The 22,794-nt window shown below is 58.0% G+C and overlaps 1 protein-coding gene across 1 annotated transcript; it reads left to right on the top strand.

Moving 5' to 3' along the window:
- Positions 1-382: 382 nt before the first annotated feature.
- On the top strand, positions 383-18,726 carry LOC119110062 (ephrin type-A receptor 4). Its single transcript, XM_037233804.1, has 16 exons — positions 383-391; positions 1,471-2,149; positions 6,275-6,430; positions 7,312-7,472; positions 8,163-8,310; positions 9,420-9,544; positions 10,704-10,875; positions 11,198-11,309; positions 11,715-11,785; positions 13,038-13,085; positions 14,216-14,394; positions 15,190-15,402; positions 16,076-16,285; positions 17,247-17,425; positions 17,977-18,135; positions 18,440-18,726. The coding sequence occupies exons 1-16, from the start codon at positions 383-385 to the stop codon at positions 18,705-18,707; spliced, it is 2,889 nt and encodes a 962-aa protein (XP_037089699.1). The 3' UTR covers positions 18,708-18,726.
- The last annotated feature ends 4,068 nt before the right edge of the window (positions 18,727-22,794 follow it).

Below are 22,794 nucleotides of genomic sequence, written 5' to 3'. Positions count from 1 at the left end.
TCGTCCGGCCGATGTGGCGGCTAGCGGGACCGGGGTCACGGGATGCTGCGCGCCCCGACTCGGCCGGCGCGGCCTGCGTCAGAACCGACGCTGCGATTTGACCCCGGCGGCTCTGAGGGGGCGGGGAGGGGGAAGGCAGCCACGACGGCAGAGACTCGAACAGCAGACCGGCCTCGTACCGCAGTGGTGTCTGACTTCCGGCGGGGAGGAGGGAGTTTTTGCGACGCCCCGCCAAGTGCCGGGCGCGCGTCGGTTTTCCTCGCCGTGGTCGTCGCTCAAACTGTAACGCTTATGCACGTGACCGGATAAGCCGAGTCGCGAAACAGACAAAAGCCGCGGCTGTTGGCCGACAGTTAGGCAACAGCGCCACGTGAATTGGCCCATGGTTACGGTTGGCCAGCCCTGCCCACCCGCACCTGCCGGCGCTCTTTGGCAGGAGTGGCACTCGTCGCCAATGGGCTAGGCTAGGAACTCTCTGTGCAGCAGTGCACACACACTCGGCGAGTGTGTGTGTACTCGGTCCGTGTCTCGGCCCGCTGGGCGGTCGGGTCGGCAGCCCCAGCGGCCGGCGCTCCTCACTCTTCGTCGCTGCTGGTCGCCGTCGTCCGGCTCGTTGTCGTCAGCGCTCGTTAGTGCGGCGTGCATGGGGGTCATGACCCGGCCTGGCTGGGCGTGTCACCCCGTCGCCGCGCCCCTGCGCCTGCTGACCCGCTGACCCGCAGGTCACGGCAGCCTGACCCGAATGTGGTGGGGAGAGACCGGCGGGGCGCACCCACAGCGGGGACGCCCCGTTGGGGGATACGCCAGCAAAGCTGGCTTCCGGCGATGCTGAGATGTTCGATGTTCCACCCGCAGTTTTGGTCGCGAGGTCTGTGGTTGCGGTGGCGTTAGAGAAGTGTCTGGGAGTGGTTTTTGGCGGAGTGCTGGAGTAATCATAAGGCGTCCGGGCTTTTCAATGACCAGCAACATTTGAATCAGACTCTGTTTTGGCTGAACAATCTCCTTGTTGACTGAAGCCTTGTCGTAACCCAGATCTGGTCACTTATTTCTCGCACTAGCTATATTTTGTAAATTAGGCATTTAAATGTGTTATGCCGGTGCATTGCAAACCGCGACCTGATTTGGTCACGTCTGGTTTGTACATTAAATGGAATGGGATGCGGCGCTTAGCGTGCCGTGATTAAGTTAATTAAACTTGACTGAAAATTAAATTAAATCGTCCTGCCTGCTGACGCCTCCTGCTTACCTTCCACCTCATCTTTCTTGAGGCGAGGGGTTCAGCATAGTGGTAACACTGATGTACCAGTAACATCTCTGCCAGTGGCATGCTGCAGAGTCCAGCGAAGCTCGCGCCTCTGGTGCTGACCAGCTCTTTCTTTCGTTGACACGTCATGGAGCCGTTCCCCATCCGCGTTCCCTGAGCCCACCGTCACTGAACGTCTTCTTACGCCCCGCCTCCCCTGCTGGCAGTGGGTGGAGGAGAGCTACACCAATTTCGAGAAGGGCATCAACTGGCGCTCGCACGTGGTGTGCGACGTGGCCAAGCAGGACGTCAACAACTGGCTGTGGACGCCGTTCATCGAGCGCGGCGAGGCCGAGCGCATCTACATCGAGCTCAAGTTCTCGATGCGCGACTGCTCGCTGTTCCCGGGCACGGCGCTCAGCTGCAAGGAGACGTTCAGTCTGCTCTACTACGAGTTCGACGCGGCGACGCGCGAGCCGCCGCCCTGGGAGCCGGAGAGCTACCGGCTCATCGACCGCATCGCCGCCGACCAGGGCCGCTCCAGCTCCAGCCAGGAGCGCGTCATCAACGTCGAGACGCGCTCCATCCCCGTCACCAAGAAGGGCGTCTACTTCGCCGTGCGCGACCAGGGCGCGTGCATCGCGCTGCTGGCCGTGCGCGTCTACTACCAGACGTGCGCGCAGGTGACGGCCGGCTTCGCGCAGTTCCCCGCCACCCCCACGGGCCGCGAGGAGACGACCATCAAGACGGCGCGCGGCACGTGCGTGGCGAACGCGGCGCCCGGCGGCCACGACGGCCGCCCGCCCCAGTACATCTGCAAGGGCAACGGCGAGTGGGAGCTGCTGGACGGACACTGCAGCTGCCGCGCCGGCTACGAGCCGCGGCCCGCCAACCAGTCCTGCCAAGGTAGGCGTCGGCGGCAGGCGCCGTGCTGCAGCTGTCTTTGTGCTTGTCGGCCGGCCGGGCTGGGGTTGTTAGCCTGGCAGCGGTTTTGTGGCACTGTCGTGGCGCTCAGTGGGAGGCGTAATGATTTATGAGCTCGTGTGAAGAGCCTATGCTCCTTATGTGTTATGGAATGCTTCCGGTTACACTGAGTGCATTTGGACCGAACGTGAAAGTCAAACTCGACACTCATTACTCGTGAAAGTCAAATTCCTTGCCGCCTCCGCGCTCTGGGCGTTGACTGACACGAAAGGCGGGCGCATCGTTTCGTTCAAATGGCACAGAAAGCTCGGATGACAGCTGGCCAACTAGTGTCAATGGAGGTTTGGGGCGGCCGCGCCGTGCGCCACGTTAAACCCTCCGCTGTCGTGTCAGGCGAAGAAGCGAAGGCAAAACTGTCCGTTAAACCGGACCGTTATCCGTTAAACCGGACAGCACAACTTGGTGGTGAATTCAGGCCGGATGCGAAAAGTTCTGCTCAAGGAATGCCCGGAACTTAAAGCCACCCATGGCGGCTGTTCCGAATGAATTTGTTTTTGTTTTTTGCTTTTGTTTTTGTTGTTTCTTGGCGGTCTGTTTGACGACTTTTATGATTGGTTGGAATCACTCGGCCCCACTGCAAACATGTTGAATGGAATCCGCCCGGGGCTGCTTGTAGGTCATGGGTTGTGGCGCGATCATGCGATCATGCACCAAGGGCGAACGCCAATCGAACTGGTGTGGTGCCAGCGGCAATGCCATCTGAACCCATGTTATATGCCTGTCGACCTGTGCGATCGCGCAGGGAATGAGAAGAGAGACTGGTTGCCCCGTCCACCGCTGCAAAATTCTGAAAAAGGTTCCAATAGCTTTCCAGGCACCAACGGCGTGATCGCGGCATGGAGCATGCGAGGGACGAATATCCAAGGCCGCCTAGTGGCGTGTGGTGAGCCACTGATGCCCGTGGGATGTATGCACCTTGACACTACCAGTGCCGATCCGTTAGGAGATACCGTATCGTGAGCTCTTACTGTGACAGCTTTGTCACGCGGGGATGAGCGACTTAGCCCGGCCAATCTCCGCATCATCACGCTCCGGTCCTATGTGACAGACAAGCCGCAGAGCAAGCCAACAAATCTCTCTGGAGGCTCTAAATCCCGTTGCAGGCGCCGTCTGCTGATTGCAGCTAATTGCGGTTCGGGCGCTGATTACAAGGCGACTGATTAATGGCTTCTGTGGCCCGGAGACCCCAGCGCCTGTCAGCCTGTCAGCCCCTGTCTGCCGCCTCCCAGCTGCCCTGAGCCCGGTCTCCGCGGGTCATCTCAGCTGCGAGCCGCCCCGGGCCGTACCCAGAGCTGCCAGCCGCGCCTGCCCCCGTCGGGCAGCGTCGCCTCGGCTGCCCCGAGGGTGTTGTCGGATCACACGGCTGGCGGCGTGACCGGTCTGCTAGGTCGCCATATACGGGCCGGAAGTCCCGGGACACGGACGCGGCGGGTCACACGCCCGCCGCCCCCCCCCCCCCTCCCCATTCGTCCGTCACGCGGGTGGCAGGCGAGCCGAGCCCCCATTCAGTCGCTGCACGGCCGGTGGTCGTGATAGCGCCGGCCCTGAGTCGCTGCTCCTGACCAGACGCGGCGGTCAGCGGGTGTTTCCGCCGATTTGGCGCTGCCGGAGCTGACCGTGCCGTATTCGGAGGTGCTGACGTCGCCGGGGCCGCGCGGCTCCGGCCGGCGCAGCAGCCGCGCTGGGAGTCCCGGCGCGGCGGCGGGCGTTGATCGCGAGCCGCCTGTCGCTAACGCCCCACTGCGCACGGAGCCAACAGCCCGAGTCTTAGTGGGGTTGGACGCGAGAAGATGTATCTGCACGATTGGCGGTGCTCTGCAACGTCAGGTCGGCGGCGGCTCTGATTGGACTGTGATCCCGCTTTGTCCCGTCAAATCGAGTCGCCGAGGAGGCCGATATGTGCTTGGCAGTATCAGCGCGATCTTTCCCATTCAGCGCGCATCTGGCTGGCACGCTCTCGCTGTCACGGATGTTCCTGGTCGTGTAACATCCTCGCGCGCAAAGTGAGCACGCGGCACATCTGACTGGTGGTCTGCGGCGGCATCCGGCCGCTCGGTTATCGCTGCAGGAGCGATCGCAAGGTCGGAAACTGTGTCGAAGGACTGTCGCACTGGGCGCCGCACTCACCGAGCAGGCCCCAGCATCAGCTCACTTCAGCCGACGCAGCGCAGCGCTGTCATGCCCGTCGACCGACCGGGGACCGACAGGGCGTGCTCGTCGACCGACCGGGGACCGACAGTGCGTGCTCGTCGACCGACCGGGAGACCGACAGTGCGTGTCCGTCGACCGACCGGGGCACCGACAGTGCGTGCTCGTCGACCGACTGGGGGGGAGGGGGGGGGGGGGGCGAGAAGGCGTCGCCGAAGAAGAAGAAGAAGTGCCGCCGCCCAGTTTCCGGTTTATTACACGGTCGCTCGCCCCAAAAAACACGTCTGTCGAAGAAGTAACAATGGGACGGCGACCGAAGGAGGAGGGACGAACAGGTCGCCGGTGAAGATGAAAGGCGTATCTGCGGCGGAGGAGGCAGACAAGTGCTGGGGGATGACCGGCCGACAGCGACGAGCACCGCCGTCACGCTCGGTTTTTTTCGTTTGATGCTGGCAAACAAGACGCCCTCTCACTCACGTTCTGATCGTTGTGGCCGTCGAGGACCGGGACAAAGAAGCGGAAGCACAGATGAGCCGTGCGCGCGCCTCCCAGTGACAGTGGCAGTGCGGGGCGCCTCCCAGTGACAGCGCCTCCCCAGCGCGGGTCGATTCCACCGGTCGGCACCGCGGAGTTCTGGCTGGCTCGAAACCAGTTCAGTCATTGAGTTGGTGCAGCAAAAGCAGAGTCGCCTGCGTCGGACTCGTACGTCCAGATCACTCCTGATAATGTGATGCCTCCGGCCCTGTGCTGCGATTCTCGCTGTCCGGTTTGAACCGGTTTAAGCTGAATCGCGTCGGCAATAACTATCATTATGACGGTCGGAAAACATGCGACAAAGAACATTTCAATACAATCTGAATAAGCAGCAAACGAACGACACCACGCAGATGCCGTTGATGTGACCCAGTGTGTCAGTCTTGTGTCAGAGGAATGAGTGGAGACCTTGCGTGGTTATCTGTTTGCCACAGCTCACGGTGGCGCTGGTATCGATCAATTCTCGTTGGCTAATGGGATGGGACACAACTCAGCCTGGTACGGCCGTACCGGTTTCAAGTAGTTTTTTGTGTTATTGTTCACTAAACCAGTTTCAATAATTCCAACAATCGTGACGTAAAAAGACACTATCTTCATGTCTCCTCTCCTCAATATTTTCGTCGCGTCGCATCGCTTTGATCTCGCTGCCTTAAGAACTTCCAGCTTATTACACCCAGCGCAAAAACTCTAGTAGCCATGAACGACGACCGGCCTATCCACCGACATTTGTCCGTACGGTACTGACTAACAACGTCGCCAGATTAGTTCCCTGCATTCGGTTCATGCAATGCCAGTCGCCGCAGCATTTGGCGGGTCCCACGGCCACCGGTAGCCGGGAGCTGTGCAGGACTCCAGACGGACGTAATCAAGGTCACTTTTTCGGACGTGGCCCGCGTCGCCCGAGTCCGTGTGCTCTGCGGTGTCCCGTCTGCCCACCGCAGTCTGTGTCACCCGAGCCCGTGTGCTCCACGGCGTCCCGGCTGCCCGTGGCGCGCGGGGTGCGGGGTGCGGGATTGCCGCGCGTGCTTTACTCTCCCCGTGGGTCGTGGTCTGGTGTCGGCGAAGTCTGGCGCCGGCGCTGACAGGCGACACTTGTCCAGCGTTGCTAACATGGCCGATTAGGCGTGTCGCTTAGTGGCGCGTGCTAGAAGGGGGAGGGACTGGACCTGTACCTCCCCCCCGCCCCACCACTACCCCAAGATAAGCTGGGTGTGTATGTGTGCAGCCGTCAGCCAGCCGGCTCTCATCGGCCTCTGGTGGCCCGTGCCGTACTGTGTAGCGCGTCACCAGCTCCCGTCTCCGCGCCTCCGTCAGTGTGCCCGTTCTGTGTAGCGTGTCACCAGCTCCCGTCTTGGTCTTCGCCAGTGTGCCCGTCCTCGACGTTCAAGCCGGAGCAGGGGAACGGCTCGTGCGGGGCGTGTCCGGACCACAGCAGCGCGCCGCACGCCGGCTCGGCCGTCTGCCCGTGCGACGCCGGCTTCTACCGGGCGCCGACGGACCCGGCCGGCCGCGCCTGCACTCGTGAGTACCCGCCGCCCCCGCCCCTCCCCCCCCCCCACACACACATACACATGCAGACAGACACGCACCGCAGCTGCAACGGCGCTGCTGGCCCCTGAGGCACTACATGGAAGACGGGGTTCGCACGACGTCACCCGGCATGTGCGCGATCCCACCGTTCTAAACTTGCACCGCTGTTTTACTCACGCGCGTAGGCCTACGCGGGCGCCCGCAAGACCAATCCGTGCATTCATAGGCACATCAGCACGCGCATGTATGCACCCGTGTGCGATGTATTGCCGGGGCGCATTGATACGTGCGTGTATGCATGCGCACATGACGGACACATGAGCCATGCTCGCAGTCACTGCCCCCCCCCCCCCCTTAGAGAATCGGGACGCTTTCAAATATGTCATGCCCAGACCAACTTCTTACTCACTCACGTCCGTCGCGTCCGTACATCTATGCATCTTCGAATAAAGACTTGGAGCCCTTTCAATGTCAGCTCCCTAGCCTGTGCCCAGCGTCTCAAACCACCGTGCTGCAGGCCTCAATGTGCGCGTCAGATATATCTTATGAGACCTGTACTGCAGGTTTGGACCGCTTGTCAGCGACGATAGCATCGTGTCTCACATCAGGCTGCTGTGACGGTGGCGCTCGGTCGCTCCCGGCCCGGCCGGTGAACAAAGCATTTCTGAGAAACGTCACGCCAGCCGATCGAATCAGCCGGCATTTCGCCGACGCCATCGTCCGCAGTAAAAGAACAACAGCGAAAAAGCTGCAGTAATCGCGGAGCACAACCGGCGCGCGTGACCGGCGGCCGCGGCGCCGTGCGTGGCCGCCGGGGTGCGCGGGGGCGGCGAGCGCGGGCCGGTGTCTGAGCGGCGCGTGCCGTGTCGCAGAGCCGCCGTCGCCGCCGCGGCGTCTGCGGGCCGAGGTCGTGGACCAGAGCACGGCCGTACTGACGTGGGGCGCTCCGCTGCGGGACGGCGGCCGGGCCGACACCACCTACTCGGTCGTCTGCGAGCGGTGCGGCGCCGGCGTCACCTTCAGCCCCGCTCAGGTGCGTCTGCCGCGCCTGCCAGCGGGCTGCTCGGCTGGGGAGGGATAGGGGGGGGGGGGGGGGGCACTGGCGGCTCGCGAGAGCGAGGGCTGGTGCAGAGGCTTCTATCGGCCCAGTCAGAGAGGACGGCAGTAGGGGTAGTGGAACTTGCTCTCCGTGCTGTACCTTGCGATGATGTTCTGTGCCCGTGGTCGTTTCGCGATGAATGTCCTCGTCAAAATCACCGGCGCGTCATCTTACGCCGTAGTGTGATCTGAACGAGACGGACCGTTATGCAACCATAAATCAAGGTTTGAGTAGGTATCCATTTTAGCAAGGTGTTTCATAGCATTTATTTGAATGGCATCTTTGTAAAATTCACTCCACGGCGCTCGCCCGTTGAGACAAGGTAAACAGCCACCCTTTTGTGCTTGTGAACAACGCAGTAGTGGTGCATTCGTTTGTTATGCACGTTATATATTCAGTGACGGACAATTGACTGACTCCCGCGACATTTGTACGACCCCTTATTCACTTCGGGTCAGGCTTTGCCTCGCCTGTCCCTGGCTGTCCACACCTGGTCTGCCACCCGGAGCAAAGATGACCTGACCGGACCTCCTTCCACCGCTGGCCTCACCGGCGACCTGGAGTGGCCGCGCTTGACCTGACTCGCATGCCAGCCGGTTGCTGACGGTCCACCTGGCCCGACAGACGGGCCTGAACGGCACGCGCGTGACCGTGTCGGGCCTGAGTCCGGTCACATCGTACCAGTTCCGGGTGCACAGCCGGAACGGCGTCTCGCCCGTGGCGGCCGGCGAAGACGGACACGTGGCCGTGGGCCTCACCACCCAGGCGTCAGGTGGGCGGCTGCCTTTTACGGAAGCCTCGAGGGGAGGCGCGACGAGCTGCTGCACGCCACCGGGACGGCGCGGCGGCGGTGGAGCCGGTGTCGCCGGTGTCGCTGCGTGTGACGTGGCGAGCTGGTGTTCAGACTCGACGTGCGGCCCTGATTCAACCCGCGCCTGCATCGGCAAAATAGGCCGCCACATCTCGGTCCCTAGGATGGGATCCTGCGTCGACATATTCTCAGGATGTGACGTGCTCGGGCGTCCAACGATCATTTCAGATGCGGAATCACACGGTCGTTTCAGTATGTTGCGATCCACGATCAGACTTGCATTCGTCGAAAAACTTTTCATTCATTATTAATGATTAAATTACCAAATGGAGAAAGAAAGCATAGAAAGATCCATGATCGCATTTGGAATAGCAACTTTTTGTAAACGAATTCAAACCCACTTGCTGACATTCCGTAATTTACCGAATCATTGAAAAAGGGACTCTATCCACCACAAAATAACGTCATTAGATGTGTCTATAAACACAGTGACTAAGGTAGTTTGTCGTTAACATACCCTTCGCACCTGCAAAATTGTACTAGCATCTGGTTCATGTGACATAATTTTGTCATACGTTTTCTCTGTACCCTCTGAGGATTTCGATACATTTGGCCTATGAACCCGATCAAACACAAGCACGCACCCATTACTAGCCGAGCGCCGTCTGGTGAGGCTTTCTTATCAAAGCGTTGCGAACCACAGCGACGGAGGGTGGAGGACGAATGCTCATCTGTTTCACTCGTGTTTAAAAAGCTGCTTACAGAACTAATAGTTTTCCCGCTTGTTGAGAGAAGTTGTAATGAAACGTCGTCGTCGAAAAGTGTGCCAAATTCAAAACGAGATGAACATAAATTGTTGGGGGAAAAGGCAATACTACTGCTACTAAGCCAGACACGTGACTCTTGCTGATGCGGTAGCCACCTGCAGTTGATCGTTCACGTAGTAGTTCAGTGCGGGCGTTTTCTTTTCCAGTTTGTACGCCCTGTCCGAAGCACCGTCCGGGCTGCGTGTCATGGCCGCAGCCTTTCCGTCGCGTCCGATGTGCTCACCACGTCACCGGTGTCCGCAGTGCCGTTCATGGTGTCGGAGGTGCGGGTGGCCCTGGTCCGACCTTCGGAGGCGGTGCTCAGCTGGCTGCCCCCAGCGGACTCCCGGGAGCAGGTGCTCAAGTATGAGGCGCGCTACTTCGCCAAGGTGCGTGCGGCCCCACCCCGCTCCCACCACCCGCCGTTCCGCTGCCTGCGACCCACCTCACAGGCGCGGCGAGTCGGACCCTGAGTGCGACGCACTATGAGCAGTGATCCGAGCCTGACACCAGAGCCGCGCCAGGTGATGAGCTCGTGACGAGCTGCTGTGGAACAGAGACGAATCGAGCCTGACTTTGGAGCGCTCGCCCTCTGTCTGCGCGCGGGCGCGGCTGGCTGCGGCGTCTCGTGCGGACCGCCCGTCTCGTGCGAACCATGCCGCCTCGTACGGACCGTGCAGTCTCGTGCGGACCATGCAGTCTCGTGCGGACCGCCCGTCTCGTGCGGACCATGCAGTCTCGTGCGGACCGCCCGTCTCGTGCGGACCGTGCAGTCTCGTGCGGACCGTGCAGTCTCGTGCGGACCGCCCGTCTCGTGCGGACCGTGCAGTCTCGTGCGGACCGTGCAGTCTCGTGCGGACCGTGCAGTCTCGTGCGGACCGTGCAGTCTCGTGCGGGCCTTGCCATCTCGTGCGGGCCTTGCCATCTCGTGCGGACCGTGCAGTCTCGTGTGGACCGTGCCATCTCGTGCGGGCCTTGCCATCTCGTGCGGACCTTGCCGTCTCGTGCCGTCTCGTGCGGACCGCGCCGTCTCGTGCGGGCCGCCCGTCTCGTGCGGACCGCCCGTCTCGTGCGGACCGTGCCGTCTCGTACGGACCGTGCGGTCTCGTGCGGACCGTGCCGTCTCGTGCGGACCGCCCGTCTCGTGCGGACCGTGCCGTCTCTTACGGACCGTGCAGTCTCGTGCGGACCGTGCCGCCTCGTGCGGACCGCCCGTCTCTTACGGACCGTGCCGTCTCGTACGGACCGTGCCGTCTCGTGCGGACCGTGCAGTCTCGTACGGACCGTGCAGTCTCGTGCGGACCGTGCCGTCTCGTGCGGACCGCACCGTTTTCGTACGGACCGTGCCGTCTCGTGCAGACCGTGCCGTCTCGTGTGGACCGCGCCGTCTCGTGTGGAATGCATTGTTTCGTGCAGACCGTGCCGTCTCGTGTGGACCGCGCCGTCTCGTGTGGACTGCACTGTTTCGTGCGGACCGTGCCGTCTCGTGCGGACGGCGCCGTCTCGCCACCGCGTGGCCTCACTGCCGGTGCGTGCGCCTCCGCGCAGGACGAGCGTGCCAACACGACCAGCCTGTTCGCGGACGCGCCCAGCGTGAGGGTGACCGGCCTGCGCCAGCACACCGAGTACGGCTTCCAGGTGCGCGCCCAGACCGAGCGTGGCTGGGGCGAGTTCAGCCGCACCACCTACACCACCACCGGGCACGGCCAGGTGGACTCAGGTGAGGAGTGGACCCCTCAACTGATGAATCCGATGAGGCGTGGACGCTGCCAGGCGGCTTGTCAAAGGGGCTTTTTGACATGGCCAACACAAATGTGTAATCTGTAAAGGTGGCCGGTGTTCAAAGAATGTGTAAAAACACACACACTTCTGAACGTAATATTTTAGAGCACGATGCCAACCCCAGTGTATTGCCGGTCGCTCAGCAACACGACCCGCTTCCTTTAAAAGCCGCGTCGTCGTCTCCCCATTACCGTCGGGCTGGCGCGGCAGAAGCGTGCGCCGCGTCCAGTCCGCTCACCGCGCCCACCGGCCGCCGGCAGCGTACGTGGGAGACGGCTCCGGCCCCAACGTGGACGTGATCGCGGGCGTCTCGGTGGCCGTCGGCGTCCTGCTGGCCGTCGTCATCGTCGTGGCCTTCCTGCTCGTCAGGAGGTAGGCGTCGGTGACGCCGCTCCCCCGTGTACGGGGGCGTGGCGAGCGCGTGTTCGAGCCAGTCTTCGGGGAGACTTGTCAGTGTTGGTGGGCTCCACTCGGCGTGGGACGCCCGGCGCGCTGGACCGCTCACTTTCGGTCGCTGACTTACGCGTTTGTATCGCCGGTTTGTGTTGTAATGGCTCTGGATCCTTCGTATAGGCAGTGCGAATTATTCGAAATATACCTTGCCACATAAACTACTCCTGAGCAACGAACTCTCTGCCTGCAAGCCGCGGTACCGTCGCACATAGGTACCATGTCAAATAGACGCTGCCAAGATCTGTCACCTGATGTCGTGGACATGCCACCTGTGTTTAACCTACGGCTAGCATATTAATATGTTCCTACGCTTCTCTGCCACAGTCGGAACATGGAAGACTCCAGTAAGAAGCGTCCGAACGACCGCGACGGACTGAACTTCCAGAACAATGTCGGTGAGTTGCTCTGCACGAATATGGCAGCCCACGAATGCAGTTCACCGACCCGGACCTGGAAAGCGCCATTACCAAGTTCATGATGTTCAGCCTGAGTCGGCACTGCCACGTCACAGTCTTGCCCGTTGTGTCCCATCCGTGGCGAGCGTGGTATGTGCTGCCCGGTCCTTTGCCTCCCATATAGGATCGCGCCCAAACGTGGGGAGTGGGCGGCGCCTTCGCAGAAGTGACCTGCGTGCGGGGCGCTCTGGTCTTCTTTCGTGCCGCGCTGCGCCCACGCGGCTTTGTCTGCCATTGTGGGCGGTCAGCAGGGCTGTAGAGAATGTGGTGGCTTCTCGAAAACCGACCGTGGCCACCGGAGGGCGTCTTCTAAAGAACTGACCCTGGCCACCGGAGGGCGTGGGCAGGCGGCCCGCACACAGCACGCAACACCTGCACAGCCATGCCAGACAGCTTTCCGAGAGCGGGCGGCTACTCGGAGAGATTTCCGCTGCGCTCTGGAGCTTGAGAATTTACGGAAAAAAGTCAGGCTGGCCGGCGGACGGGCTTCCCAGGGTCACGTCTCCGTGGCGCGATTCCAGGATAATACGGCTATCAGGGGCTGGAGGTTTCTATTCATAGCAGGGATTAAGCACTATTTGCATCCTGAAGGCCGATATACGCTAGGGAGACTGGAGGGGTTGAGTAAAATATAATAATGCGATGTTTTGTCTTAATACGGTTGCTTTTCAATCATAACACATCCTGAACTGCTAAGATATTATAATTTCGCATGTTTTCCATTGCTGTATGAACTGGAACACATGATGCATCTTTCTAAGCAAATATTTGTAAATAATTTCCATAGCCCTGAGCCTTTTTTCAATCTATCGAGGGTGCAAACTCCCATCCCTTCCAGGGTCATCATTTCCAACCACTTTTAGCCAATTATGTAAGACGTGGCATGCCCATGCAGCTTATAATACCCTGCAACAAGAGGCTATGTGTGCATTACACCTTCGCAAATATGAATATGGCGATGCTTGTATGCGGACAAGAATCTGGCATCAGAATACCATCATTTTTAAAAGAAGCCGTAGCCGAATGAACGTGAGACTCTTCAGCTCGCTCCAGCCTTCAGCCCCATGCTTCAGCCATCAAAAGGCTGTGAGGATTCATTCCTTTGACGTCATTTCGCCAGTGATGCCTGACGCTGGTCCCTGTCCATTCCAATAAATAGTGCCGCAGCTTACCATCTGTGTTTCTTCGGCAGCGTTCAATATTGGAGGAGCCACCCCACTACAGACGCCATCCACCGCACGTGAGTGAACCCGTCCCGTCACAAGCCCCCCCCCCCCTCGCCTGGGATGAGTCTGGCAGGACCCTGTACCATCACTGGACACCGTCTGGGGCGTGGTTGGCAGGACCCTGTACAATCACCGGACACTGTCTGGGACGTGTATGGCGGGACCATGTACCATCACTGGACTTTGTTTAGGACGTGTATGGCGGGACCCTGTACCATCAATGGACACTGTCTAGGATGTGTCTGGCAGGACCCTGTACCATCACTGGACACCGTCTGGGACGTGGTTGGCAGGACCCTGTACAATCACCGGACACTGTCTGGGACGTGTATGGCGGGACCATGTACCATCACTGGACTTTGTTTAGGACGTGTATGGCGGGACCCTGTACCATCAATGGACACTGTCTAGGATGTGTCTGGCAGGACCCCTGTACCATCACTGGCCACCGTCTGGGACGTGTATGGTGGGACCCCGTACCATCACTGGCCACCGGCTGGGGCGTATCTGGCGTGGCGGGAGGTCGAACGCAACGGCCGGCTGAGCTTGTAATGCGCTCACGCTCTGAGGGACCGCCGCTCTAACTGTGACGAGTCACGCGGCTCGTCTTGCCTGACTCTTAGGAGGCTGGGGGTCAGCGGCGCGGGGATGGCCTCGATCAGCGTAAGACGCGCAACATGTGCGTATGTTTGTGGAGTTAATGCGACAACCTCGCTGTATCATGGATGGCGTTGTGTGCGTGATGTGGTGCGTTTGCTCATACAGGATGGAAGACCCTCACGGTGCGCTGCTTCACATGTGTCATGGTCGTCCGCGCTGTATCGTCTGCGTGTTCAAACTGCCGTGGCCCTACTCACATGCCACTTCTGACGGCATGGTCACCATCCGTCACACCATCCGGTAGTGACGTCATCACTGGTCGCAACGTCCGCTCACGTCGCCGCCCCACCCGACAGTGACGTCATCATCCGTTATACCGTCCGGTTGTGACGTCATCACCCGCCAAAACCGTCCGCCCACGTCGCCACCCCATTCGACGGTGACATCATTACCCGTTACACCGTCCGCTCACGTCGTCACCGCACCAGGCAGTGACGTCATCACCCGCCACACCGTCCACTGACGCCGTCACCCCGTCCGGCAGTGACGTCGCCGGCGTTCAGTCCGGTGACCCACCAGCGCACCTACATCGACCCGCACACGTACGAGGACCCGAACCAGGCGATCCGCGAGTTCGCGCGCGAGATCGACGCCTCGCACATCATCATCGAGGCCGTGATCGGCGGCGGCGAGTTCGGCGACGTGTGCCGCGGCAAGCTGCGCGTGAGTGTCTGATGTCGCCCTCCCCCCCCCCCCCCCCCCCCCCCCCCCTCCCGCGCCCGGCACTCTGGCGGGGCTCGCGGGGTGCTCGTCACGGCCTGGTCGTGACTCTCGGAGATCGTCGTCTGGAGCTTCGTGATGTTATCGATAGCTGTTTGAGAGGTGTCGTGGAAGGGGTGAAAAGTGGAGGCGACTTCAGCGATAGTATAAGAGATTCGTTTCATGTTAAATTGCGCCGAGCAGACTGCAGATGCGGTGATCACTGGACGTCGGGCCCGTGTCGATTGTTTTGGTAAGCTCTGCGAGTCGTTGCTTCCCCGGCTCTCAGTTGTCTAGGCTAGCTGACCTGCGGTCGGGCGGTCGGCAGCTGGCGAGCCGCCGCTGTAGTCGGCGTCTCGATGACCTCGGGCGGCAGTCTAGGCTGGCTGACCTGTGGTCAAGGGGTCGGCAGCTGGCGAGTCTCAGCCGGCGTCTCGATGACCTCGGGTGACAGTCTAGGCTGGCTGACCTGTGGTCGAGCGGTCGGCAGCTGGCGAGTCTCAGTCGGCGTCTCGCTGACCTCGGGCGACAGTGTAGGCTGGCTGACCTGTGGTCAAGGGGTCAGCAGCTGGTGAGTCTCAGCCGGCGTCTCGGTGACCTCGGGTGACAGTCTAGGCTGGCTGACCTGTGGTCGAGCGGTCGGCAGCTGGTGAGTCTCAGCCGGCGTCTCGCTGACCTCGGGCGACAGTGTAGACTGGCTGACCTGTGGTCGAGCGGTCGGCAGCTGGCGAGTCTCAGCCGGCGTCTCGCTGACCTCAGGTGACAGCCGGCCAAGAGCGCACGGTGGCTATCAAGACCCTGAAGCCCGGCTCGACGGACAAGGCCCGGGTGGACTTCCTCACCGAGGCGTCCATCATGGGCCAGTTCCAGCACCCCAACGTTGTCTTCCTGCAGGGCGTCGTCACCAAGAGCAACCCGGTGATGATCATCACCGAGTTCATGGAGAACGGAAGCCTGGACACGTTCCTCAAGGTGAGTCTCGGTCTGGACCGTGCGGCCGTTGGGCGGCTGAGCGCTGCGCTGCTGACCTGTAGCCAGCTGCATAACGTGGGCCGGAAAAGTCTCGGTCTCACGCTTTTTTAATCGTTCCGTCTAAGCATGTGAGTTTGGAACAGTGTAAGCTTCTGGTGGTTTTGACAGGCTCGTGTTCAGACCAGGTTTCGATCCGTGAGCGTACATGGTGCAGGCTGCAAACTGTTTAATTTTTAGTTCTGATTTTATAATGCTAGTTTTATTCCTTGTCGTGTTGAAGGGTTCCCCGTCCTATGTTAGTGATTTTTTTCGTAGCAGAGTCGTGTGAGATACCCTTGCACTGTTTCGGATGTATTCCAGCATTCTGGTGGTATGCACAGCATTCCCACGCATGCCGCGTCACTGCTACCTGTCAGGCAATCTAAAGCGCAGAACAAGACATCAACTCTTTCCGTCAACTATTGAAGTACCACCCTGCCCTGTTGTCTGCATCGCCGACTTCCATTTCCCAGAAGCCCCATTGTAGCTAGCCGCAAGATGCGTTCATCCACGCTCACTCACGAACAGCAATGCCATTCCTAGTTTCACTTGAACAGCTTTCCCCGGCGGAACCCCGCCGGCCGCGCCGTACCCCTGTCGTGCGGCGCTGATCAGCACCCCTACCCCTCTGCAGGCGAACGACGGCAAGTTCCAGGTGCTGCAGTTGGTGGCCATGCTGCGCTGCGTGTCGGCCGGCATGCAGTACCTCTCCCAGATGAACTACGTGCACCGCGACCTGGCCGCACGAAATGTGCTGGTCAACTCGCAGCTGGTCTGCAAGATCGCCGACTTCGGGCTCAGTCGGGAGATTGAGGCCACGAGGGAAGGAGCTTATACCACACGGGTGAGTTCACCAGAGGGACAGCAGCCTGTGCCACACGGGTGAGTTCAGCAGAGGGACAGCAGCCTGTACCACACGGTGAGTTCACCAAAGGGATAGTAGCCCATACCACACGGGTGAGTTCACCAGAGGGACAGCAGCCTGTACCACACGGGTGAGTTCACCAGAGGGACAGCAGCCTGTACCACTCGGGTGAGTTCACCAGAGGGACAGTAGCCTGTACCACACGGGTGAGTTCGCCAGAGGGACAGTAGCCTGAACCACACGGGTGAGTTCACCAAAGGGATAGTAGCCCATACCACACGGGTGAGTTCACCGGAGGGACAGCAGCCTGTACCGCACGGGTGAGTTCACCAGAGGGACAGTAGCCTGTACCACACGGGTGAGTTCACCAGAGGGACAGTAGCCTGTACCACACGGGTGAGTTCACCAGAGGGACAGTAGCCTGTACCACACGGGTGAGTTCGCCAGAGGGACAGTAGTCGGGGGGACGGAGCTAGCGAGTAGGCAGGTCAACGCTGGGAGGGGGGGGGGGGAGGGTGCTGGTCACACCAGATGGGTAAGGATGCTGATGAGTGCGTTCCGACTTTGCATGGTGTTTTAACGATGCGCAGACATGCATGACACCGGTGAGAGCACTGGAGGACAGTTTGCACATGGATGATGATGAAGAACCCAAGGTCTGATGAGCGACATGAGAAGCGTGAATTGACTCATTGAAGTATTTATTTGTGCTACATTCTCACAATTAATCACTCATCAATGTATTCAGTCACTCATTTTCGTTGATATTCAGCATCAGTTAATCATTTATTCTAGAGTTTTATTGAGACCGAACACCCCACACAGTTGGTGTGCTCCCAGCACTGCGAGGCTGCATGCATGTGCAGTGGCCACGTAGAGGGTTCACGGGGGGTCAGCTCTGGCCGCTCATGTTCATTGCGCCGTTCCTCGGTGTCGGCAGGGCGGCAAAATCCCTGTCCGCTGGACGGCGCCGGAGGCCATAGCGTTCCGCAAGTTCACGTCCTCCTCGGACGTCTGGAGTTTCGGCATCGTCGCCTGGGAGGTCATGTCGTACGGCGAGCGGCCCTACTGGAGCTGGAGCAACCAGGAGGTCATCAAGAGCATAGAGAAGGACTACAGGTCAGACCGCACGCCGCGGCGGCGTCAGACGACTCGTGGACCCGAGCATGTGTCAGATTGCCGCTCTGCTCGGACGGGTTTTCGTCGTCTGTGCGCTACGGCCCGCTGAAGTGGTGTCAGTGCGCGGGCCTCTGTGCCGGGTGGGGTTTTCTGTCATCCCAGTTAAAGGCGTTGCGCGTTGAATCAAGGTTTGCTGGTTGGGATGTTATCCGTTCCTTTGGCATGAAGAACAGTTTTTTTCAAGATGTCAATCCGTCAGTTGCGGCGAGATCGCTAAAAGACAAGGAAAACAGATGCGTTAGACATAAGGAAAAACAGATGCACTTTTACTCGTACGTGACGTGCAGCGCATCAAATTCATGTGAACTTTTTCCCAAGTGCGGGGAAAGCGGCCCTTCCTGCTTCCCTCCTTGTCCAGGGCTCTTCCAGCGTGTGTTAAACGCTCCACGTGGCGTGACGTGCTCACACCCAGCCGTGCTGAAGTAGCCCGGCGCGGTGCGACTCTCCGACCCTCTGTGTACTGTCGTGACCCGAGCGCCCGCCGCCGCCAGGCTGCCGGCGCCGATGGACTGTCCGGAGGCGCTGCACCAGCTGATGCTGGACTGCTGGCAGCGCGAGCGCGCCCACCGACCGCCGTTCGTCAGCATAGTGCACACGCTGGACGGCCTCATCAGCTGTCCGGAGACGCTCCGCAAGGTGGCGCCCAGCAGGTGAGCTGCCGACAGCCGGCGCCGCCTGTCGCCGCCGCTGGGCGTGCTGTTGTGACGTCCCGATCACCGAGTGGCGATCGTGACCACCGCCGTCATCTCCCTGAAATACGCTGACTTGTGTTAGTGAAGCTGGACGATCACATTAGCGTCTTTTGCCACGGGAGTGCACACCCTTGGACACGGGCTCGGGCTGGTGCAGTGTGTCTCGGGAACACACTGGAATATACACTTCACCCCGGAGTAGGCGGCACCGTCTGCGAGTCAAGGTATGCCGGCTGGTTTGACGTCCGCCGGCTGTCTGCAGGAGCACGAACCCGCTGTCGCCGGAGGCGGCTGAGCTGGCGTACGTCAGCACAGTGGAGGCGTGGCTGGCCTCGCTCAAGATGAGCCGCTACGTGGAGAGCCTGCGGGCGGGCGGCATCACCTCGCTGGAGGCGGCGGCGCGGCTCAGCCAGCCGGAGCTGGCCGCGCTCGGCGTCACGCTGGTCGGCCACCAGCGCAAGATCATGAACAGCGTGATGGCGCTGCGCGTCCAGGCGCGCGTCAACCGGCCCGAGGCCTGCTTCGTGTAGCGGCCGCGTGCGGCGCTAGTGTCGCCCGGCGGTGAGGCCTGGTGCTTGCGCCGCGAGAATGTGATGTTTGTGGAGGTGTGTTTCATGGAGTGTTTATTCGTGTTACGTGTGGGAGGGCTTTTGTGAGTGGTTCCGTATTTCGATGAACAATGTGAAACGAGGCGGTTTTTTATCGCGGCGCGGCCGTACTGGCGCCCCGCTTTCCAAAGACAACGACTATGAGTCTGTGATTTTGTGATACGCGTCGTGTAATATTCGTGTCACTTTGGCCGTGAAGGACTGCTGATACTCATCTCGTATTGGTTATATGCTGCTGTATCATTCCCCTGCATGGCTTTGAAACGTTGCATTCCTTCCATTTTTGGCGAAAGGGTGCGAACAAATTACGTTAAGTTGTCGTTAAGTCTTATGTTACATCAAGTGCACGTTTGGCCCTAGCGGTGGGCCCGGCTGTGGTAGCCATGTTCTCAGCCGGCGAGCCCCGTCGAGACGAGGGCGCCGGCTGAACAGGCGTAATTTGTGATCCTGTCCAATGTAGCAAAACGTGGGGTCTCATTCCGGGCGACGCGCCGTGATTGTTTCAGTGCTTTCCTTTCATAGTATGTCATCGAATAGATTATTCCATCGGTGCGTGTCTGGCTGCGCTTCGTTACTTTGCAGAGGGGGGGCGGGGGTTCACATGAGCGGGTTGAACTGAACACTCCTGAGCGGTGATGCATCCAGCGTATTAGTAAGAGGGAGAGGGACGCGTAGATCGAGAAAGGGCCACGATGAAAGGCCCCTGCCCTCACAAAAGTAGCCGGATTTGGTCCAATCTACTGTGCAACTAAGTTTTCCTCATAGGGAGATGCCGACAACAGTATAAAAGAAGGGACGGCGCTGGAAATGGGAGGGAACTGACAACACTAGGAACAAAACTATGATGTGCATCCGTAGTTTTCCGAAACGTACATTACCGCATTTTGGACCGGAGTGTAGACATAACATCTGGATAGATATACGCAGACCTCAGCAGTCACACCCAGAAGCCCACACAATACCGTATGCCCGCGCTGCCAGGTACCTGACAATGCCTTAAGGCGCGCTCGGGTGGGGCAGGGTCAATTTGACCCCGGAAGGTTTTACCGGAATAGTTTACGAAAAGCGCGGCGTAGCCGCGTCAAATTTTCCATAGCTGTAAACAATTGAATAGCGGATCGCCCGGCATCAGAAAATTTAGATGTACCTTGTAAGGTCGCGGGGCCTTATGGCAGGTCAAGTCAGGCCATGGATTCAGGAAAAACAATTTCTACAGAATCGTTTAATCCGATCCAACAACGGAGTGTTAGAATAAGCCATACATCTCTGAAATGCTTTCTTTAGGCAACACAACAATTAAATTTACAAATTACATTGACCTAGGGCCATACATAAAAGCCAGACCAAGGTAAAAACCAACCTGTTTTATTACTCTAGGGCTTGCTGAATGGGGTAGTTTCTGGTGCTCATTTCGAATTTATTGATCGCGGGAACCGCATTATACACCTTCCATGGACTTCATAGGGGTCAGGATAGGTCACTGACATGAAATGATCCAGTCAACGTTTCGTTTTTCAGGAACATACTGCCTGGCGTAGTATTTGTCGCTTATCAGATGCAAAACTGAAAACAGTCTTTATAATTTCGGTCACCATGGCCTTCAAAAGGTCAAAAAGGTTACTGACCGTGAGTGGGCACGTGACCTTTTCCTTAGAGCAGTTATCTAGGCTCTGGGAGATCTATGATGATCAGCCTGAAATTTTCCCTTGTTTGACCTTACTTGACTCAAAGGTCATGCTCTAGGAACTTCGACTTAGGTGAGTTCACGTCTAGGTCATCATAGCCTGTGAATTTGGTGTCTCTAGCTCCTTTAGTTCCTGAGATATCAGGGGGTCAAATTGACCCCTCATCCGAGCGAAGGGTATCCAACCGGCCTCCGGGCGCGTGTTAACTTGAAAAGTTCGATTTCGCGTGTTTTCACTTTCGCGGTGACCAATCTCCTGCTTCTTGATTCCTGCTTATTAGAAAGACCCGCGCTCATGGCTTCCGTCGTGATTCGCTTCGGGGCTGAAACCCCTTGTGAGACAAACGGCACGTCTGGTTCCCAGCTGAACTCTCGCGTATGTCGGCCCAATGACGTCAAAATAAAATCAGCTGGCATCATTCCTCACAGCTGACTGCGGCGCCCAATCCACCACAAAGAAAAGAAAGGTTGAATGTATTGTGTCAGCTGCTCTGGTGCCAGCTTTTCAGCCAGGTATGGGGGGGGCGTAAAAGATGTGGTTGATTCTTGGGTTGAATTATAACGAGCTTCCGCTGTTGTTGGGAATTTACGTGGATTCTATCCTAATATATATGTGAGCCTACCAAGGGCGGATCCGGGGGGGAAGGGGTGTGAGGCCATTCTGCTTTGTTGATGTATCGTGCAGCGCATATGTCATGCTTGACGCATTCCAGCCAGTCCACAAAAAATCCGTCCACTGCAGGACGCGTGCAATCAGTGTGTTGAACATCTGGCTGATGTTTGCCGAGCTCGGGACAGGCCAAATAGCTAAACTTTCACTGCATTTTTTATTAAAATGCTTCAAAGACACTTGCTTGAAATGGTATTTGCAACATCACAATTCCTTCAAGCAACAGCTTTCCATGTACTGAAATTGGTGTGCAGATCAGTGAGCATGTGCAGGTTTGCCAAAATATGAGTGTTCAGTATTACAGTGTACTTTTGCTGAAATTTCAGCAACGTTGCTGCCCATTCTGGCTGTGCCAGGCATGTTGGCATGGAGTATATTTGGATGTCCATGATCCCTCTACCTTTCTAACTGGTGTTTCCTTCTTGATCAGAGATAAGTGTCATTACTACTTGGTATGAAATTGCCAGTTATTGCCTAGATTGCCATCAGGCCATTTTCCCAATAAGTTGATGAAATGTTTCACTGTAATCTACTTCTGATAAAGTCAACAGCCATTCTTTTACATATGCATTCATATTTATTTGCTAGCCATTGGGTTAGTCTTTCCATTGATCAAAAGCTGTAGTCTAACAGTGCTGCTATTTTTGTGTGGTTTTCCCTGTTACTGCCACTTGTTGGTATGGTTCAGTTTTCAAGCAAATGAAAGCAGAGAATCAAAGGAACTGTTATACCTGGTCTGCTGCCAGCCAAGTTCACTGCACTGATGTATGCTTATGGCTAAAGGGAGTGCTCCACATTATATATGGTTTTGAACTGAAATAGCTAGTCTTAAAGACCATTCAGTGCGGACCAGAATCCTGCTGTCCTAAAGACCTGTGCCCCACTAGTTTCTGAAGTACATGCCCACATAAATAGGGAAAAGTATCATGGAGATTATTTCAGTTGCCTTGATGTTAGTGACATTATATTCATAATAATGTGTGTTGATGAATGAGTGATGTAAAAGCACTACATTTTTTTCAAATGAAAGGAAACATTAGTATTAAACATGGCACACTGAAACAACACACTCTGAGACTCTGTGTCCTGAAACACAGGTGCATATATATGTATGGGTTTGCAATTTATGACAATTGCAGGCTTTGCACATGTACCTTCCAAAATGGCAGGTGGTTATGCACCAGGCTTATATACCCTTCAAAATGGAGAGTGGTTTATGCACCAGGCTTATACGCCTTCCAACATGGCCAATGGCTACAATACGCACAGCCAGAGAAAAACAATGCACAAAAAATGCAAATGAATGTGCCATGGATGGCCACCGTACTTATGCTCCACCACAAATATGCTACTCATGCTTTACCATGGTCACGCTACTTATGCTTTATCACAGTCACGCTACTCACGCCCACCAGCTAACTGGTTTTAAAATGACTAAACACATTCATGCTCTGCCACCTCCTGGACAACGCGTGAGGCCCGCGCTGTCCCAGCCAAATAATAGAGACAGCAGCACTCTCAACCAATTTACCGAGCCAGCGCAAGTAGAATGCCTGACAGGACCCGTCCAGGCCGGCCAAAAGGGATCGGAGTCAGTCACTCCGCTGACTCCGGATGATAATACAATGTATTCATGGATTTTGATGTGCTTTTAC

The sequence above is a fragment of the Pollicipes pollicipes genome, unplaced genomic scaffold, assembly GCF_011947565.3.
Source record: "Pollicipes pollicipes isolate AB1234 unplaced genomic scaffold, Ppol_2.1 Scaffold_7231;HRSCAF=8579_pilon_pilon_pilon, whole genome shotgun sequence".
NCBI classification, from domain to species: Eukaryota; Metazoa; Arthropoda; class Thecostraca; order Pollicipedomorpha; family Pollicipedidae; genus Pollicipes; species Pollicipes pollicipes.
The sequence above is the reverse complement of the archived record's forward strand: the minus strand, read 5'-3'. Positions and strand labels throughout refer to the sequence as shown.